General features: G+C 42.9%; 2 protein-coding genes across 4 annotated transcripts in view; both read left to right on the top strand.

Moving 5' to 3' along the window:
• LOC139651458 (enoyl-CoA hydratase EchA19) overlaps positions 1–3,157 on the top strand; it is a 49,765-nt gene extending 46,608 nt beyond the window's left edge. Inside the window, exon 8 of the mRNA XM_071528379.1 lies at positions 3,071–3,157. The gene's annotated coding sequence lies outside the window, so the exon portion shown is untranslated. The remainder of the gene's footprint in view (positions 1–3,070) is intronic.
• bmp6 (bone morphogenetic protein 6) overlaps positions 1–18,603 on the top strand; it is a 48,726-nt gene that overhangs the window by 25,756 nt on the left and 4,367 nt on the right. For 2 of the 3 annotated variants that reach the window (XM_071528375.1, XM_071528373.1), the window contains exons 2-4: positions 3,071–3,263; positions 7,170–7,318; positions 8,003–8,200. In XM_071528375.1, coding sequence (XP_071384476.1) covers positions 3,071–3,263; positions 7,170–7,318; positions 8,003–8,200 — 540 coding nt within the window. Of the gene's footprint in view, positions 1–3,070; positions 3,264–7,169; positions 7,319–8,002; positions 8,201–10,118; positions 10,150–18,603 lie in introns of all 3 variants that reach the window. The other variant, XM_071528374.1, reaches the window with a different exon arrangement.

Genomic DNA, 18,603 nt, shown 5'->3' with positions numbered 1-18,603 from the left:
ACGGTGGTGAGCTAGCTTGCTGTCTTGCTAAGATCATGAACACCATGGTATAAATGAATAAAACAAAGAAGTGATTAACAATTACATTTTTTATTTTGATGAGATTTCTTTCTTTGTTATTCAAATTGCCAGTTAGCTAACTCGCGCTCCAAAAAACTTTGTTTTTTTGGCTCCACCCATTGAGGTTTAACTCAGATTATTTCTGCCTCTAGACCTGCTCTGCCACCAATAAATGTTTGTATAAGTAAAGCTTCAATCTGTGTTTGTCTCAAGAGCTCATTGTCTCTTTTCTCTGCACATCATCTTACGTCACTTTGTCTGGTCGTCTTATAAATGACAAGCTGTTCTCAGTTGTTTTATCTGGTTAAATAAAGGAAGTGTGGGAGGATACTCTTGGCATTACCCCTTTACTTTTTGACTACTTCAGTATTGCAGTCTTCGGTGCAACTGACACTGCTGGGCACACACACACACACACACACACACACACACACACACAAACACACTCACACTAATTTGGAAGCCATGTGTTAGGGGAATGTAGGAAGGAGGAAGACTCCATGATGTTTCTAGTGGACGGCCTGCTGTTGTTTATCAAGTCAGGAAGACTATTCATGTCGGCTCCTACTCTCTGCTGCCAGTGTGTCAGAAGTGTGTCACACACACACACACACACACACACACACACACACACACATCTCTTCTATGCTGGTGAATTTACAGTCTTTCTCATCTATTTTCAAGGATGGAGGGCTGAAGTGGCAGCGGAAGTCAAATGTGGGCCACTAGCTCCAGCTCTGCAACTCTCTCTCACACACACACACACACACACACACACACACACGCACACACGCACACACGGAAATCCCATCAGAGTCTGACACCCCATTCTGGATCCAGGGATTGATTTACACTCGCCGATCGGATTATATCACCTATGTGACACACATCTGATCATTTCATTGCTGTCTTTAAATGAGTAAACCACATGGAATATGATTTTTGCTTTGTTTTGATAGCAATGAAAAGATCAGATTTGTATCACACGGGTCAAAGACCAGGGCAAATTAAATCTGGTCTCTAATATGTGAAGGACTTGAGGTGTGCTCGATGTATTTAAAGTACAGTAATTTGCCTCAGTCTTACAAAACATTACATTAAGCATATGTGACAATTCAACAGTAACATTACAGGCTTTTAAGTGCAAGTTGCAAGGGTTAGTATGTAAGTTAGTTAGTTATGTAAGGACACTTTCACAGGACCAGTGGCTGTTGTGAGGATCTGACCTGTGGCATTTCAGTCACGGGACAGTTTATAACCACAAGGCCACCCCAACCTCAGACAGACTTGTTAAGGTGGACATATTGGGCGATGAGCAAATCAAGCGCTGCTCATGTGTTTATCTTGTATACAACTTGTCCTGTGGCAAGGTCTGTTCAGATCTAGCTATTATGGTCTCACTTTTTTTTTACTAGAATACTGTGGGCTGCAACAGCTGCTGCAGTAGTAGCGGAGGATAGATGTAGGAAAAAATCATGATGGCGGACTTCTATGCCGGCTCCCACTGCAGGTGAAAAGCTGCAGCGTAAATCCAGCTCGTGGTTCCAGCAGGGCATCCGGTCGGACTTGTACTTATGTGGCGGTGCAACCACAGCCTGTGGAACCAAGCTACACTGACTGGAAACTACAGTGGAGATGATGATAGAGTGTTTGTGTGTGTGTGTGTGTGTGTGTGTACTTGATGGTGCGTCTACTGTATATGTGCAGCGTGTAGGCTAGGAGAATGTGTTTATGTCTGTTAGTAAGAGTGAGTCCATGCAGGATGGGAAGCATGTGTGAGTGTGTGTTGTGGTGCCCACAAGCAGTTGAGTTTCTAGGTTTTTTGTATTTTACACAGCGCATACTGGGTGCTTGACATCTAGTGTGTGTGTGTGTGTGTGTGCGCATATGTAGTTCTGCACAGGACCTCCTCATTGCGGTCGACGTTCCCCTCTTTCGTCCTCTCCCTCTCCTCTCTCTGTGTGGCAGTGTGTCCGGGGACAAACTGACTCTGCAGGCCCTTTGCTGTGGGAGAGAAACCTCCAGCTGCGACAGGAACCGATTCCACGGAGAGAACACATAATCATTACGGCGCATGTTGCACTTAAAAGCCGAGGAGGGAGCGCATTTGTTGGTTTTTGTCATTTTGCGCCGTCAGAAGTGGTCGCGGGACGTCTCTAAGTTTGCCGCCGCCGAAGAAATCATGGGCTTTCGCTTCGGACGGATGATAACAGAGGGGTTTATTTAGGGAAAGCGGGAGCCATGAAACCTATTAGGCCTTAAGTATAAATCACATGTGATCGTTTTAAAGGCTTCTACGGTCAACCTCAGCGCTGCGTCTGTGAATAGGATATCCGCTCGTCACCCACTATATTCATGTAGAAACCTCGTCTGCAAAACTGCAATTTGCTCCTTTTCTCTGAAATTGACAGCTCATATTTCCTCCCATTTGTAGAAGATGTGTCATGTCTCTGGGGCAAGGCCAAGCCACTAAAAGGGCATTGCAAAAGCCAAAAAAATGCATTGCTCTCAATGGGAAAATTAGGTGATACTCTGAGTAGGGTAAATCTCTTTTTGCTTGCCTCCTTCCTCGGAGGTCAGAGGTCAGCTGCTGAACAACACAGTGAGGATCAAACTCCTAACCAGTGATATGACACTCGTTCTTTATTTACTGCTCAACATCACACTGCTTTAGAAAACACGGAGTATCAAAGTATGCAGGAGAGCATAAACTGTTACAGAGGACAATATAGAGCACATTCACTTCCTGCTTTAGTCTGACTTAGGAATTGTGGCGCCTTAAATTAAGATCCATCTTTGACACACTCTTAGTTATTATGCTAACCTAATTACATGTTAACATCAAGCCATATCTGAGACTGCGACCTGCGATGAACTGGAGGAGAAAACTTGCGTCCCTGTGTTTAATTTTCCTCCTTCACTCCACTGTATCACTCATATCTCTCTCTCTCTCTCTCTCTCCCTCCTGTGTGTGTGTGTGTGTGTGTGTGTGTTTCCTGCCGTCCCACAGTGGAGTACGACAGGGAGCTCTCTCCGCAGCGGCGTCACCACAAGGAGTTTAAGTTCAACCTCTCTCAGATCCCCGAGGGCGAGGCCGTCACCGCCGCCGAGTTCCGCCTCTACAAGGAGTGCGTGAGCCGCGCCTTCCGCAACGACACCTTCCTCCTCAAAGTCTACCAGGTGGTCAAGGAGCACCCCGACAGGTAACACACACATACACACACACACACAAGCACACACACAGGTTAAAAATCCCTAGAATTTAACGGTGTGACTAAGAAACGAGGTGAAAAGTCTGACTTTCCTTTGATAAAGTTATGAAATAAAAAAATAAACACAGCCCAGACCCCTCCCTCTTCCGCTCTACCTGTGTGTCTCTTTGTATGTCTTCCTCTTTCTATGTCTCTCTCTCTCTGTGTTACACAGACTCTGGGTTCTTGCCATATTTTTTATGTAAAATCAAACAAAACCGCATTTGACAGAAATAGCACAGCACCAATATCCTCCCGCCCCCCAAGAGAGCAGCAGCTAACGCATGCCAAACATTTACATTGCGGCTGCAGGAGGAAGACAAACATCCAATAAGATTGCTGAATGATATTTGTGTTTTGTCAAAGCCTGACCAATGAGAACCTACCAGAGGAGAATCACTGAGATACATTGTCAGGGTAAAATCTTACTTAGGTCAGTACATTTTTATCAGTGAATACATGATTATCAAATTAACCGCATTCTAGTCTTAATTCAGTCAACTCTGCACAGATATTTGTCCTTAGAGCAGCGGTTCAAAATGAAGCTCTAGGACCTCCAGGGCTTATTGAGGAGTTCTCCTTTCAAATGAAGAATAGATTATTAGAAGGATAAATAAATTTGCTCTTATTTCATTGGCCAGAATTGAAGAAACTGAGTATGTATGTGTACCAATGGTTATTCTGATCATATAGAGTTCACTCTCTACTGTCCTCACATACTGTATGGAGAACTATATTATCATATTATTATATTTTGTACTGAATTATGATATACAGTATCTTCAGGTGGGGGTCCCCAAGATAAATCTTCTCAGACTGGGGTCCCAGGCTAAAGTTGATCCATCCTGGGGTCCTCAGATTGGAAAAGTTTAAGATCCCCAGCTTTAGATGTTGGCAAAGTATATTTTTCTGTCCGTCAAAGGGTTTCTACGGGTATCAAGAGCTACTTATTTGCTGCATTCCTTTATCCCTACAATGGGTGGTTTGTGCTGCGCAGCCTGGAGGCGAAGCCTTTATTTTTGGAGATATTTGGAGATTAAAGGGCCCATATATCTCCAATTTCTGTATTATTGTAGGACAGGTTTTTTACCTTGAAGAAAATTACAGCCCGGACAGCAGGCTATCAGATGGAGAGGAATTGCTGTGTTTGCATTCACTGACTAATTCATTTACATGCTTTGTACGAGTCGTGACTGCTTTGATTATACATACTCATCTTTAATAAGCTCGTTCAGAAAGCTTCTGAGCACTGCTGAAAGCAACGTCTGAAGTTTCACAGAATCAACAAGATAAGCAAAAATAAACTCCATGTGTGAGGAGTCGTTTGCTCTAAGGGCTTCGCTTGTTTTTATTCTTTTTTTCACTAAAGCTGACTTTACTTCACTTTGTGAAAAACTGTACCTTTGTAATAGTCGATCAGCAGGGAGCCTATTAACTTTCTCGTGCCCCTCCTTCCCGTAAAAACCCGACTCCTGTTTTGACTCTAAGCCATAATGATAGAGTGCTTAATTAGCCTAACACCCTTTGTACTTTTAATTTGATTGGGGCGGTTTCTCTAACAGCAGGCGAGGAATGTGAGTGATTACAATGCCGAAAATGTGGCGTGTCTGACATCGTATGAGAAAGGGCAGGCTGCTGGCGAACGCTGTTTCTGCACTGACTAAAACACATTCAACACTCAACAGAACACCATCTAGAGCCAATGTAGATAGACAGGTCGCCAGCCATTATGACTAACTGGATTTTCTCATAACACTTTTTTTCTTTATATTTCAGTTCCTGCTAAAGGTAATATTTCCCACATTCTTTCTGTCAAAAGAGATCCAAAATTATATTAATCTCCGTCCTGCATGGAGAATTTTGAAGTCCCTTCCCTCCAAATATCTGAGTTACATATTGCTGTAACACTTTCAGCTAAAACACTGTTATTGTTATTACTGTATGTTGCGTCAGTCTTCAGCGTTTCAAGGATTTTCAACAGTTTAAAAGATGAAAGCACATGAAATAAGCAGACCAGCTGCGAGCGACACCCACATTGCAGCACATTTTTAACAACAGTCATCGACAAGGCTTATAAAGGAGATTTATTGGAATGAAAAACACAGCTTTGACCCTCGACCTTATTATTCCAGTTCATTTAAGCAGTCAGTCAATAAGAAGTTTTACAGTAGGCCTTTAGTACCTTGTACCCCGCAGGCGGCTCTGCCACGGACCCCCTGCGGTCCTTCGCCGGCCGAACGGCGGCTGGGACGATGAGACGGAAACATCGGTACACTGGCCCACGCTGTGTCAAACGTGTGAACTTAGCAGCGGGGTGGAGCGCGCTTGTGTGTGTGTGTGTGTGTGTGTGTGTGTGAGAGAGGGGTGAGAACAGGGAATAGAGGCTCATATGGAAGCCGTCAGAAACACTCTCATTAATGACCAATAAAGAGGGGCTGCCGATGCATGACTGCAGGGGCATTCCCAGAACACCTGGGTGATTGCGAGGCTTTGATGTTGGCTCAGGAGGAGGATGGGACGGCCCCGGCGCTGTGTCATTACTACTGTAATGGGACAGAGGGAGGACAGGCCCTCTTATCACTCACGCTCTGTCTTCTCCTTACATCTCCTCTGCTCGCTTTTCATTATGAGCAGCGGCATTACTTTGTTCCTTCTCTTTCCATTCTGTGCATTCTTGCTAGAATATTTGTAGCCTGACTCTCCTCACACAAAATGTTGTGAATGATATTAACATACTTGTAGCCTGACACCAAAGCCTTAATCCCTTCCTCTTCCCTGTCCCTCAGAGAGGTAGCAGAATACAATACAGTATATCCCAACATCCCAACACAGTGATCCATCTTTCTGTCGTTTTGTTATGATACTGTTATCCTGATACAAACCCAGAATTCATTCCTTTCCCTCTGTTCTCCAGAGGCAGACCTGTCCTCGCTGTCCTGTAACATGTGCTCTAATGTCACTGTCCTGTGCTACGTAACTCTATACTCTATGGTGTTGACATGATGGGTTGATTGATTCACTTTAGTGATAATTTAAAATGCCATGTACCAACAACCATACAGCATCATAATGATCAGGCGGGCACAGTAAAGCAGACTGGAGTTTTAGTTATACAAACATTTCTCAGAGGCAGAGCTGCTCTGGAGGCAGAAATGATCTGATTGGTTGAGTTAAACCTCAGTGGGTGGAGCCAAAGAACCACAGTTTTTCAGAGGGCAAGTTAGCTAACTGGCAAAGTTGAATGACAAAGAAGGAACTGTAGTCTTTGTTTTTTCATTCATTCGTGACCATGGCATTCATGATATTGGCAGCTAGCTAACTAGCTTACCTAGATAGCTATAGGCTAGTATGTATTTGAACTTGGAAGGTCAGCTAGCTAACCTAACCTAACCTAACCTAATTTAGTATGGCTAGGCTGCATTTTTCAGTTAGTAGCAGAGAGCTAGGCTTCATAATATTAACAACGTCCTCTCTTACCTCTTACCTTTTGCACTGGGCTTCAGTCTAATGTTACTCAGCCAGAAAAGCTGTTGTGCTTTGGCTCCGCCCACTGAGGTTTAACTCAACCAATGAGATTATTTCTGCAGCTCTGCCACCAAGAAATGTTTGTATTAATGAAACTACAATCTGCCTCTCTACAGTCACATCATGAAGTTCTATTGTAGTTCTTCAATACATGCAGGCAAGTAGGCAGAAAACCCTCACTCAACAGAACATATTAAACAGTACACACAGATATATAAATAAATAAATATATATATATAAATCTGAAAAATACATTATTCACCCCAGCATGGATATGATAGAGGCCTGCTGTTGCCTGACCAGCCCGTATTACCTTCTCCCATGTTCCCCTAGAGAGGCAGACCTGTTCCTTCTGGAGTCCCGCAGGCTGTGGGCGGCTGAGGAGGGCTGGCTGGAGTTTGACATCACAGCCACCAGCAACCTGTGGGTGATGAGCCCAGTGCACAACCTGGGCCTGCAGATCAGCGTGGAGACCAGCAGCGGTAAGGAGTTAGGTTACTTAAAGCTCATGGACACCAAATATCCCTCTCGGCAATTAACATATTGGTTTTTTCTCATCCTGGACACATGCACTGTTTGAGTGTAGGAATCAGGACTTTATAGGGTGTTATGAATAGGACGTCAAGGCCATTGTGGAGCTATATGATTACATATGAAGTTTAAAGCACATAATGCACACAATTTCACATGAAACTTAACATCAATAAATAGTTTAAAGTACATTTAACATTTTTAATTATTACCAATTAAAGTATATTCGTTTTTTTCTGTACATTTTTGGGGGATAAGGCTTAGGGATTTTAGAAAATCTGTCACTGATCGTTTGGCCTCATGCCTCAAGCCTCATTGTGTATATTGATCAAACAACAAGTATCCAACAATTTCATAACAGTGGGTAGCGTGTTTAGATTCCACATGGGGGATGCTGGGGAGGGAAATTCTTGTTTTTCCTTACATTTCCCCCCAAAATCTTAAGTTAACAAGGTGAATGCATTTCATAATTTGTGCTATGAGAGCCTTAAATGGGTCATGATCATCCAACAGCAATTTATTAAAGCTACATTAGGCAACTTTGGAGACAGGACGCTCCTCTCTGTAGCCCCACTTTGTGATTTAGGCTGATATGATTTTACAAAGGTTTTAAGGTCCTATGTCCTCTGAAACAGGGCGCAGCATCAGCTCCAAGGAGGCGGGGCTAGTGGGTCGTGACGGTGCGTTGGAGAAACAACCCTTCATGGTGGCTTTCTTCAAGGTCAGCGAGGTGCACATCCGCACCGCCCGCTCCACCGGCGGCAAACGGCGCCAGCAGAACCGCAACCGATCCACGCAGCCGCAGGAGGGATCCAGAGGGCCGAGCCCGGCAGGTCGGTCCCGCGTCAGCCGCACCGACACTGAACACAAACTGACCTCAATACACAATGCAACCATGAACACAACCAGACACACAACTGACCGCAGCCTAACCTCGCTACATCCGTAACTGATGGTAAACCTGTTGAGATCAATGGACGGGTAGCATGTGTTTGAAGTCTGGTTGAAGTATCCCCCTCGGAGAGGCTTGATAAATTGGACCTGACTTCAGCTGGATCTTTCTGTAATCAGCCCACATCAGATGAAAATCCTAGCCGAGGGACGATGTCCAAAATCTGTTTTTACTGTAGATACTCTGTATGGATTAAGGGTACTGAAAGCAGACGTGGACACATGACCACAGTCGTTGCATGAATACAGTAGTAGGCATTGTAGAAATCCCCAAACTCTGCATCTATCTTGCATTAGTGCTGCAGGATATTCCATTTCCTCTCTACTGGGGGTGGAGCAGCAGTGTAAGAGCAGTGCCGCCAACATAATATGACAAATGGGACTTCTGTACATAAAACATCATGGGACCATTGTACATCAAAGTATCACTTTCAGCTCATCCCAACACCTGCGTCTTGAGCAGTGGGTTTTGGAGCATTATGTAAGTGTGTTATTAATGATGGGGAGTGCTGTGGCAGCTCTCCAAACAGGCTGAGACAGAGAATAGGAGGGCGGTTGGTTTTAGTTAAAAAGTGACTTGACAGTAAAAGATGAAAAGCTAAAGAGAACACGAGATGGATAAATTATGTTTTTAAGAACTGAGGGTCAAAGAGAGAAAGGCAAAGAAAATGAAGTCAGAGAGAGTGAAATGAAGTAAAGAGTGAATTCAGACAGAGAGGCATGAAAAGAGAGAGAATCCCTCTTGACGGGTGACCTCATCCTCTGAACCTCCTCATCAATCTTGGCTCCCCCCTCTCCCTACTCAGCAGCAGATGTAATGAGCAGGTATAAGCCTGATGTTATGAGCTGTATAAGCCGTCCAAATTAAATCAAACCATAATCCTCCCACCTTTCACCCACTGTGTAATTCTGGCAAGCCTTTATAGCGCTTAAAACTAATCTGCTCCTGTGAGGCTTCATTGTGTAACTACTGTAGCAGGTAAAGCCAGCGCTCAATGAGCCTGCTGCTAATATCTATCTGATCTTGGCTAATTTGACAGATGAAGCGTCATGCTAATGCTTTGGCTCTACTGTGTAAAAGCAGAGCCCTGTATATAGTGATGTAGTGGTAGCCTAAACATTAACATTAACTATGACCTGTTGGTGATCATCATAAGGCAAATAACCACCAATATAAACAAAAATCTATTATATTTCCAGAAATTCCATTAATGCATGCCTTTTCGCCTTAAGACATCATATCATTGTGTAACTTCACATCTGTCAGATAATACTTTCTATTATATACACTACCAGTCAAAAGTTTGGACACACCTGATTGAATGTTTTTCATTCTCTTAAAGCCATTTTGATCTAAAGGCTTATGCTTAAATGCTTGAAATTTGCTTCTTAGGCAAATATAAATAGTGAAGCTGATGCCTATGTATGAATTCATCAAGGCAAATGGCGGCTACTTTAAAGAATCTAAAATATAAGATAGTTTTGATTTGTTTAACACTTTTTTGGTCGCTGCATATTTCGCTAACTTCCCCCACAGGAAAGTGTGTTATTTCATAGTTTTGATGTCTTTACTATTATTCTAAAATGTGGAAAATAGTCAAAATAAAGAAAAATGTGGCATGTCCAAACTTTTGACTCATAGTGTACACTATGGATTTATGGACTAAAAAGGTAGGTAGACCCTATTCCATGTATAAAAAGATGGGTAAACTGTTGGGTGGGCTTATCTTCCACTGCATCCCTGTATATCGTTTAGAGTATTACAGTATTTAATCGCTCATACAAGGCTGTGGATCAGAGCAGAAACTGCTGAGTTTACAGAGGGAGATAAGCGATTTACCTCTGCCTCGCTGCTTGCTTGTTACCTCATTTAATGGCTATACCATCCGTACGTTATACAAAAGTATTTGCTGGACAAGCGCTACTTGAGAGTGTTCTCACTATTTCTCTGAAAATCCTTTGCTGAGATTTGTTGGCTCTATTTTCTGTTTGTGTAGCGCCTCTACTGCTCCATCTCAGTAGGTTACAGTGTGCTGCTGCAAGCACAGGAGGTTGTAGGTTAAATTCCTGCAGGGTTTTTGCCCAGTAATTGCATTAGATGAAAGCTTCCTCGGCTAACATAACAGAGAACAAAGACTCATCATCCGTTATTCTACAGGACAGTTTGAGTCTACCACATGTTCAGTTTTGGCTCGGGCCCTGCACTCTTCTACCCAGCTGTCACCTTTGGCTTGAGATGTCTTAAGTTGTCTTCAGACTTAAGTCAAGAAGTCTTGAGGACATGGCGATACTGTGGTGTATTGGTGGATCGGTGGGCTAAGGTGCACACCATGTATTCACAACATGGGTGAGAATCCAGGTCGACCTTTAACGCATGTCATCCCCCTCTCTCCCATTCTTCCTGTCCCTCGACAATTTATAATATCAGTTGTAGCAGAAATGCCTTAAAGTTGATTGTATAAAAGCAAGAAATGCTTAATGGACTACTCTGGGTTTTTTGGAGTTTGGCCCATTGCTCTCCTTACCCAACATGAGGTGAGAGGATTCGCACCAAAATCTTCTCTGTGTCTCTGGTAGATAGTTCTGTCCTCTGTGCAAGCTAACGCTTTAGCATACAGCATGTTAAGTAACCGTAGGCAATTAGCATTATCTTAAAAGTGAGAAAATGAGAACTTGTAGTAGCTCTAAGGCTGTATGGTTGGTTCATTTTAATGACACGCATCTAAACCTGCCAGGCTTGTTGGTAAAACAGACATGAAATTTGACAAAAAGAAAGCACCTTCAATGGCAGAAGATCTCTCCTCCTGCGGGCTTTGAGCGTAACTTGTGAGCGAGGCAGCTAAAGTTTTTTGAGCTGTTTGTAAAAGACTTACTAATGATGAAGATTGAAATTTTGTTTCAGAAGTTATGAATCTACAGGCCATAGAATAAAAACCAATACCAACTTTGGATTACTAAAAGGTTTATACTCATACTAATCGCCTATGATTACTATGATTACTTACTGTATGCTAAAGTGTTAGCATGTGCACCGGACAGAGCTATCTGCTTGAGACACAGAGATGATCTTGGTACCAATCCTCATGTCTTATATTAGACAAGGAGACCAATGGGACAAACCCCCAAAAAGTCAGTGTAGTCCTTTTGTTGAATCTTTTGCTACACTGTATTATAATGTGTTTGAGCCATTCTTGCAACCGGCTAATTGTTTTGTCTTTTCATGAAGAACATCGGAAACTTCATCATCACACCTATGAAACAGACTGGGTACCAAGGGTAATTAAGGCTATGATGTGTGTGAATCAAAAGTATAATACATTCTGATTAATTAATGCGCCTCAAAATACCTTGATAAGTAAATTGTTACCACAGTGTGATGATCGTTGGGTTGGCTATAGTCTACTTTTGTGGTTCAGTCTGTATCTTGAAGATGAGAAAACCTCTGAAGCGAATCTGCTCAGAAATCTGCTCGGAGACTCTAACAAGGACAATCTGTTAAATATGCGTCCTGGAGGATTGGACTTTACATAACCCAAAACATCAAGACCTCTCCGCCTCGCCACTCGGGACGACGGGGAGTGTAAATATTTAGATCCTACACAGGAAGCGGGGAGGCCCCCCTCGCGACAGCCGAGTGTCCGCGGCCAGCGGAGGACTGCTGGGATTGGACGGGACGGGAGGATCCGGGAGGAATTCAGGAGGGCATATGGTTCCAATACCGCATCACTCACTCCAGAGACGGGGAGGAGGACAGGATGGATGGGGAGAGCATCCGTCTTGCGGAGCGCTCAGAGGGAGAAACAAAACGTGGACGCTGTACCCCCCTCTCTGCTCAGCACAGAGCTGCAGCAGTTCAGCCCGCCACAGCTTCGTCTTAAAGGAGCATTTCACCCAGAATTCACCCCGATACTATTCCCAAAACACATCTAATGAAAGCCAGTAGGCAGCCACGTGTTTGTTTTTAATTGCTCTAGCGTGCACTAGCTTCCAAATAGAGGCTTTTTAACTTTTTTTTTCAGCATGAGTTGCTTTGCTCTATGTTTTCTAAAAATAGTTTGCATCCCCTGCCCGCAGCGCGCACTCCTGACCTGTGTGGTTCACCGCTGCAGTGTTTTTACTGCGTCTTTTTATCAGCTCCGTGCCATTTTGTCCTCATCTTGAGCGGAACTGACAAGAACGATTTATGTCAGTTTTCATATCATCGCAAATTTGGCCGTAATGCTTTGACCTAAATTCCTAAAAAAAATTTCAGTGTGCAAAGGATATAAAACAACTGCATAACTAGGAAACTATATTTTCCCCACTGTGTTCCCTGCGAGGCTTTGGGCCATGTTATTTTCTCATTTTCATAATTTTAGCTAGCTGGATTTAACACGACATGTGATATTAAATGTCTTCCAGATGAGGACAAATTCAGCCAAATAAATTTGTGCAGCGCTGTTCACAGTTTGAGATATTGGCGTGATTACGTGCATAATAAATCATCTTTGTTTTTCAGCAAAGTGCTCTTTTAACAGTTTATATACTGTATGTAGACCAGTTTTTTGTCTCTCAGCTTGTCCTACTTGTGTTTGAGTAAAGCAACAGGAGTGAGTGGTGGAGCGGCCATCTTGTTCCGACTTTACAGTGCAGGTGTTGGGCAGATAAATTGTTCCTTTTATCCGTGTTTTCCGCTCGGAGGAGGATACACTGAATGTTTTTGTCAGCACGGGTGATGCCTTCCCCCTTCTGGGTGTGCCTGCCTGGAAAAAGGCTGTGCTGTATGTTGCCAGAAGAACAATACAACACCTTTAAAGGTAATTTGGGGTTTTGTGGGCGAAGAGGGCCGGGGAGGTAATGGGAGTGGGGCTGGGCTCGGGCTGTGGGGGAGGTTAACAACCATCCGGGGAAGGAATATCACGTCCCGGCGCAGCACCGGCGGCCTGTAATTAGCCCTAGCCAGTCATTAGCCGCCAGCTAAAAGACTGACCACGCTAACAGTATCGCTTAAAGAATTATAATAACACGGCGCTCGGCCAGCTGTGTTTTTTCATCTGCCTCTCCTCCCCTGCCGCCCTCCCCCTCGTTCTCCCTCGCTCCCTCCCCGCCCCGACCTCCTTTTGTTTACCGTCGGAGTAATTAGACATGGCGGAGCTCCCTCGCAGGGTTTAATAACCTCTGTGATGAAAGACAGGAAGAAAGATAAACTTCAGTGGAAGAGGTTGGAGGGAGCGAGGGAGGGAAGGAGGGAAAAGAGAGGAGAAACGGCGCGGACAACAGCGACATTCTCCTTTCATGTCTTCATGGTGTTGGGAGTCTCCCCTGCTGTCTTCCGGGTGAAGGACCCCTCTTTTTTTTTTGGAGCATATCACCCAAGTTTTCTTTCACCGCCACCCTTTTGGGGGTTTGTGTAATTGCTACTGTAAAAGTGGCCATTTTTTTTCTCGCTCCAAAATGGCTCCTGTTTTGAGAAAGCTCTGGAGCAAACTGTGGAATTACAGTAGAGCGGTTTCAGAGATTGAGGCCTGCCTGGGTTAAGATGGCTTTTTAATGTCACATGTCACACACACACACACACACACACACACACACACACACACACACACTTCCTCTATGGAACACCCTGGCTATAACTTTAAACTCTTAAGTTGGCACCATTTGATTCTTATATTTTCAGAGTGACAAGTGATAAATGTGATTTATTGCCTTTTCCTCTTGTCAGAGGTGCTGCTGAACGTGATTGGAGGGCTTACTGAACGGCAGCTAGTGTTCATGTCAGCACAGGAATCATAAATATCAGAATTCACAATGTTAAAGAGCTACTTTAGTATCAGTAAGCAGCAGAATTTCCCCTGCTATTGAATAGACAGGGTGGGGAACCGGCAGCCACTGCCCCACCTAACTGAATTTAATGTGTTTTGGTTTCAGTGGAGAGTTTTTCGTGTCACGTGGTCCAATGGATGTTTTGTCTTTTCACCAAGAGGTATTTCCAGGTTAAACACTGTTATGGAGTCTACAGTTAGATGGGGGCATATAGATTAGTTTACTGCTACTGACTCTCCATTACCATCTCTTCAAAGGAATCCCTGCTTTCTTTCCATTTGATATTCAGATGTTTTTTGTCCTGACTAGCACAAGAACCAGGTGAAACTGGAATTCATGGTTTAGTTCTTTAGCTATTTCTAATCCTTACTGAATGGGAGTCATACGAGCCACTGCAATAATGTGAATCAGTTCTTAAAGTGATTTGTTAGGCAATTTGACAAATAATTATGAAATGTGTTGCCATGCTGGACTACTGTCAGGCCATAGAACAATGCACATCTGATTTACCAGTGAGCTAAATTGATCCCACATTGGTAATGTGTGACTGGGTTTTGAGTCTAGAAAAGTTTAGAAAAGTATGAAAAATAATCAAATAAAATACTGAAGCAGGAAAAAGAAAGAATACTGAAATATGGAAGTACTGTCTCTTCAGTTGAAATTTACTCGAGTCATGTGTAAAAAGTTGCAAAAATCCCTCAAGTGCTTAGTTACTTGCAAGATTTTGTGCATGTTCCAAAATCTTCCTCCACAAAATCAGCAGATTCTACATTTTTGTGTGGTTGCACATAGTTTGATGGATCATTATCAGTCCAAGGTTTGGGGAATCTTTGGGGAATCTTTCCTTTTTAGCTCATCTCAACAAGTCTATAAGTACTGTGTCCTTGTAAATACTGATCTCACTGTACACCCTGCTCCTATGTCTAAAAATAAAATGTACTCCAATACTTAAAAAATACTCAAGTAAGCACAGACTAAAAATACTAGCAGCATTCCCCTGCAAATCTACTCAAGATACAATAAGTAGAGTAATTGTTTCAAGTTCCTTCCCACCTCCGCTCCCTTTCAAGGAAAGAAGAAAAAAGAAATGTGAGGGAGCCTCTTGGGAGCCGGAGCTCAGCGGTAGCTGTGTGGCATTAAATTTTTACAGGCAGGAAGGGGAGATGTGGTTTATGGGCACCACAAATCTGGGCCTTTACACTCAATGAAAGCCCACAGTAAATATCAGCTTTATTCCTCTTAAAGAGCCCCACAGACTGTAAATGCTGATGGCTGTAAAGGCCAAGAGGTGTAAGGAAAATGAGCTGTGTAGATGTGTGTGTGTGTGTGTGTGTGTGTGTGTGTGTGTGTGTGTGTGTGTGAGAGAGAGCGAGAAAAACAGGGGAAGAGAGAATATTCTGTGTACAGTATGTGCTGTACCTTTCCTTGTGTGCAGTATGTGAGATAAACGACAGAAAGAGAAGGACAAAAAGACAGAAACTGACATACAGTCAGACAAGCAGGCAGACATGCCTCATTTTTTTTAATAAGCATATCAACTTCAAATTCAACTGCACCGGATGTTTTAGAGCACATGCATTCATGGACATCCTTGTGCCCACTCTACATTTTCTGACAAACAGTCATATCAGTTTAACAATCAGTGTATGAGTGAGTTGATGCAGGTAGGGACAGTCGGTTGTAATTGACCTGACACTTTCATCTTCAGCAACATTCACCAAAAACGTTCACCATAAAACACTTACTTACAAACTACAGTAAACATCAGTTCCACTTTATAATAGCAACCCAGAAATGGTTGTTAATATTTTTACCCAAGATAACTGAGATAAATGGTTAACTGACATTATCAGAAAGCCATTGTTATCATCTCTTATCAGTTATGATACGATATATAAATAATAAACTTAACATTTTTTATTAGTGATCAAGTAACATAATTAATAGCATTTACTAATCTGCCTGTAGTTTAGATGCAGCCATGATGAGGGACTTTGATGATGGCTACCGGTGTAGAGGTCTGACTACTGGGACTGATCCACACAGCCAGATTCAGTCACACTCTCCACTCTGGGACCTGGCCTGCAGCTGAATGTCACGCATCATAAACTGTGTGTGTGTGTGTGTGTGTGTGTGTGAGAGAGGTGTGTGTGCAGTTTGAGGCAGTGTGTATGTCAGAGTTTGGAAGCATTATGTACAGTATGTATGTCAGAATTATTTACAGAACTATTTACACGCACGCACGCACGCACAAACACACACACACACACACACACACACACACACACACACACACACACAGACATCTAGCCAAGTTAGTCTGTTGCAACTTATGCAGAGCTTTCTAGCAGGAACGCCAAGGTGCTTGAAACATTGCAAACTGATAAATCGCTACACATTTACTCTGCAAAATCACTATCATCCTATAATAATGCTTTTTTTTTTTACAATGCATCACGTTATTTGCCTCAATAAACACCCAACTCAACTTGGTCCTTTGAATTGAAATTTCCCTCAGTCCTTGAATGTTTCCTGTATATAAAAACTGTAAACACTGCAGAAACCTCTTGCAACTTTTTTCTTCAAAGTGGTTTTTGGGATCAAAGTGGTTTTTGGTTGTAATAATTGCAGAAAAACTCTGCAGAGACTGGTCTGGGCCCAGGCTTTTTCCTCATTTGTGAAACCGGTCCTACTGTAAATCTGCTCAAACCAAACTGGTCCTACAGTAAATCTGCTCAAACCGAAAGCTTTCTGCTGTTGAAGACTTTGGCAGGCTGCTGACAGGTCGGCCAATCCACAGGGAGGCCGGACGAGGCGGCACGCACATGACCCTGCATACATTTTGCGAAGGACAGCATATGGACCCAAACATACACTGAGTACACATGCACCCATAAAAACACACACACACACACACACACACACCCCGGCAAGCACGCACACCCATAACCTCCACATCAACCCAGAGAGCCGCCCTCCCTGTCGGGCAGGAAGGAACAGGGAAGCAGGGAAACACCTGACTGTGTCCGAAGGCGTACGGATGACCCTCTGACCCCCACCACCGGTCTCACCTTTCATTTCCCGTCTCTCACAGAATTAACCCTCCAATCAGATGGCTGTATTCCTGCTACAATAGGAAGAAACTGTTTTGTTGTTGTCCTGGCTCAGAGAGAATTAGGTCACAGATGATCTGATTTGTCTAATGAAATCTGCAAAGTTGAGGAAAAGGGATGGGTTTTATGGGGCGTAAACAATATTTGGTAACACTTTTTATGACAACCATATCTATTGTGCATGTTAAGGCCACTCATAAGGGAATATAATGCACCATAATGCCTTATGACCATGCTCACAGGAACCCATAATGCTTACTGGTGCATTATATCAGCGCTCATAAAACATTACAGCTGTAACTTTTAATGAAACATAAGAACAAATGTCTTCTGAATGTTTATGACTAGTTATCTATCAAAGGTTGTCTGACAAGAGTTATAAATAATGTATTACAGCAAATAATATTTCAATATGAGTCACCTTGTGCTAAGTATTAGAAGTGCTCATAGTATGTTACAATGATCCATGCAGCATGTGTTATTCTGTCAAGGAAAGTTCATCACAATTCATTTTGAGTAATAGTTTTGAGTAACATCATGAGTTACCATTGTATGTCTTTAGTGGCGTGGCTTCTAATGCATCCAAAATAGACACATTTTCAGTCATCTTTATTAGGTTGAGTGATAATGTTGAGTGATAGATCTCAAAACATGCAACATTAGAGGTAATAAAAACATTTATAAGGTGCTTGTAATTACAAGTCTTTTTACATTTTATGAGTGCTGCTATAATGCATCAGTAAGCATTATATGTTCATATAAGCACAGTCATTAGGTATTATGGTGCATTATATAATTCCTTATGAGTGTCCTTATAATCCACTAAAGATATGGTAAGTATTTCTGTGGGGGCTTTTCTTGCTTCAGTCTCTCATGCTATTTGGTAGATGCTTCTATTCAAAGTGCCTTACAGTACTATAAAAACATTTTAATATGGGTGGGCTCAGTGGGAATTGAACCTCTAACTCTGGCATTGTTAGTGCCATGCTCTACTTAGCACCTCTCTCCTCTCTTGCTCTGTCTGACTCTCTCCTCATTTGCCTCAAGCTGAGATTAATCCAAGTGACAAATCCAATTTCCTCTCTCTCTCTCTCTCTCTCTCTCTCTCTCTCCTCTATTTGAGCTGAATCCAGCTGAAACACATGGGTATGGGCAGTCCGGTTTCTGCGCCTGTTCAAAATGACTGAAATTTGATTTGATGATGAAATCCTAATGCAATTAGCACTGGTGAATTCAAATTACGACTCTCCCTTTTAATGAGGGGCTAAGTGGATTGACTGACACTGTACAAATAAACAGCAGTGGCCATTTAAACAACAGCAGCAAGGGCCCTGTGTGTGTGTGTGTGTGTGTGTGTGTGCGTGTGTGTG

The sequence above is a fragment of the Centroberyx affinis genome, unplaced genomic scaffold (assembly GCF_046629955.1).
Source record: "Centroberyx affinis isolate AG114_WGS23_722 - 3 ecotype Tasmania unplaced genomic scaffold, CSIRO-AGI_Caff_v1 ptg001667l_1, whole genome shotgun sequence".
In the NCBI taxonomy this organism is placed as follows: domain Eukaryota; kingdom Metazoa; phylum Chordata; class Actinopteri; order Beryciformes; family Berycidae; genus Centroberyx; species Centroberyx affinis.
Note: the sequence above shows the minus strand (reverse complement) of the source record. Positions and strands in the feature narration are given on the sequence as shown.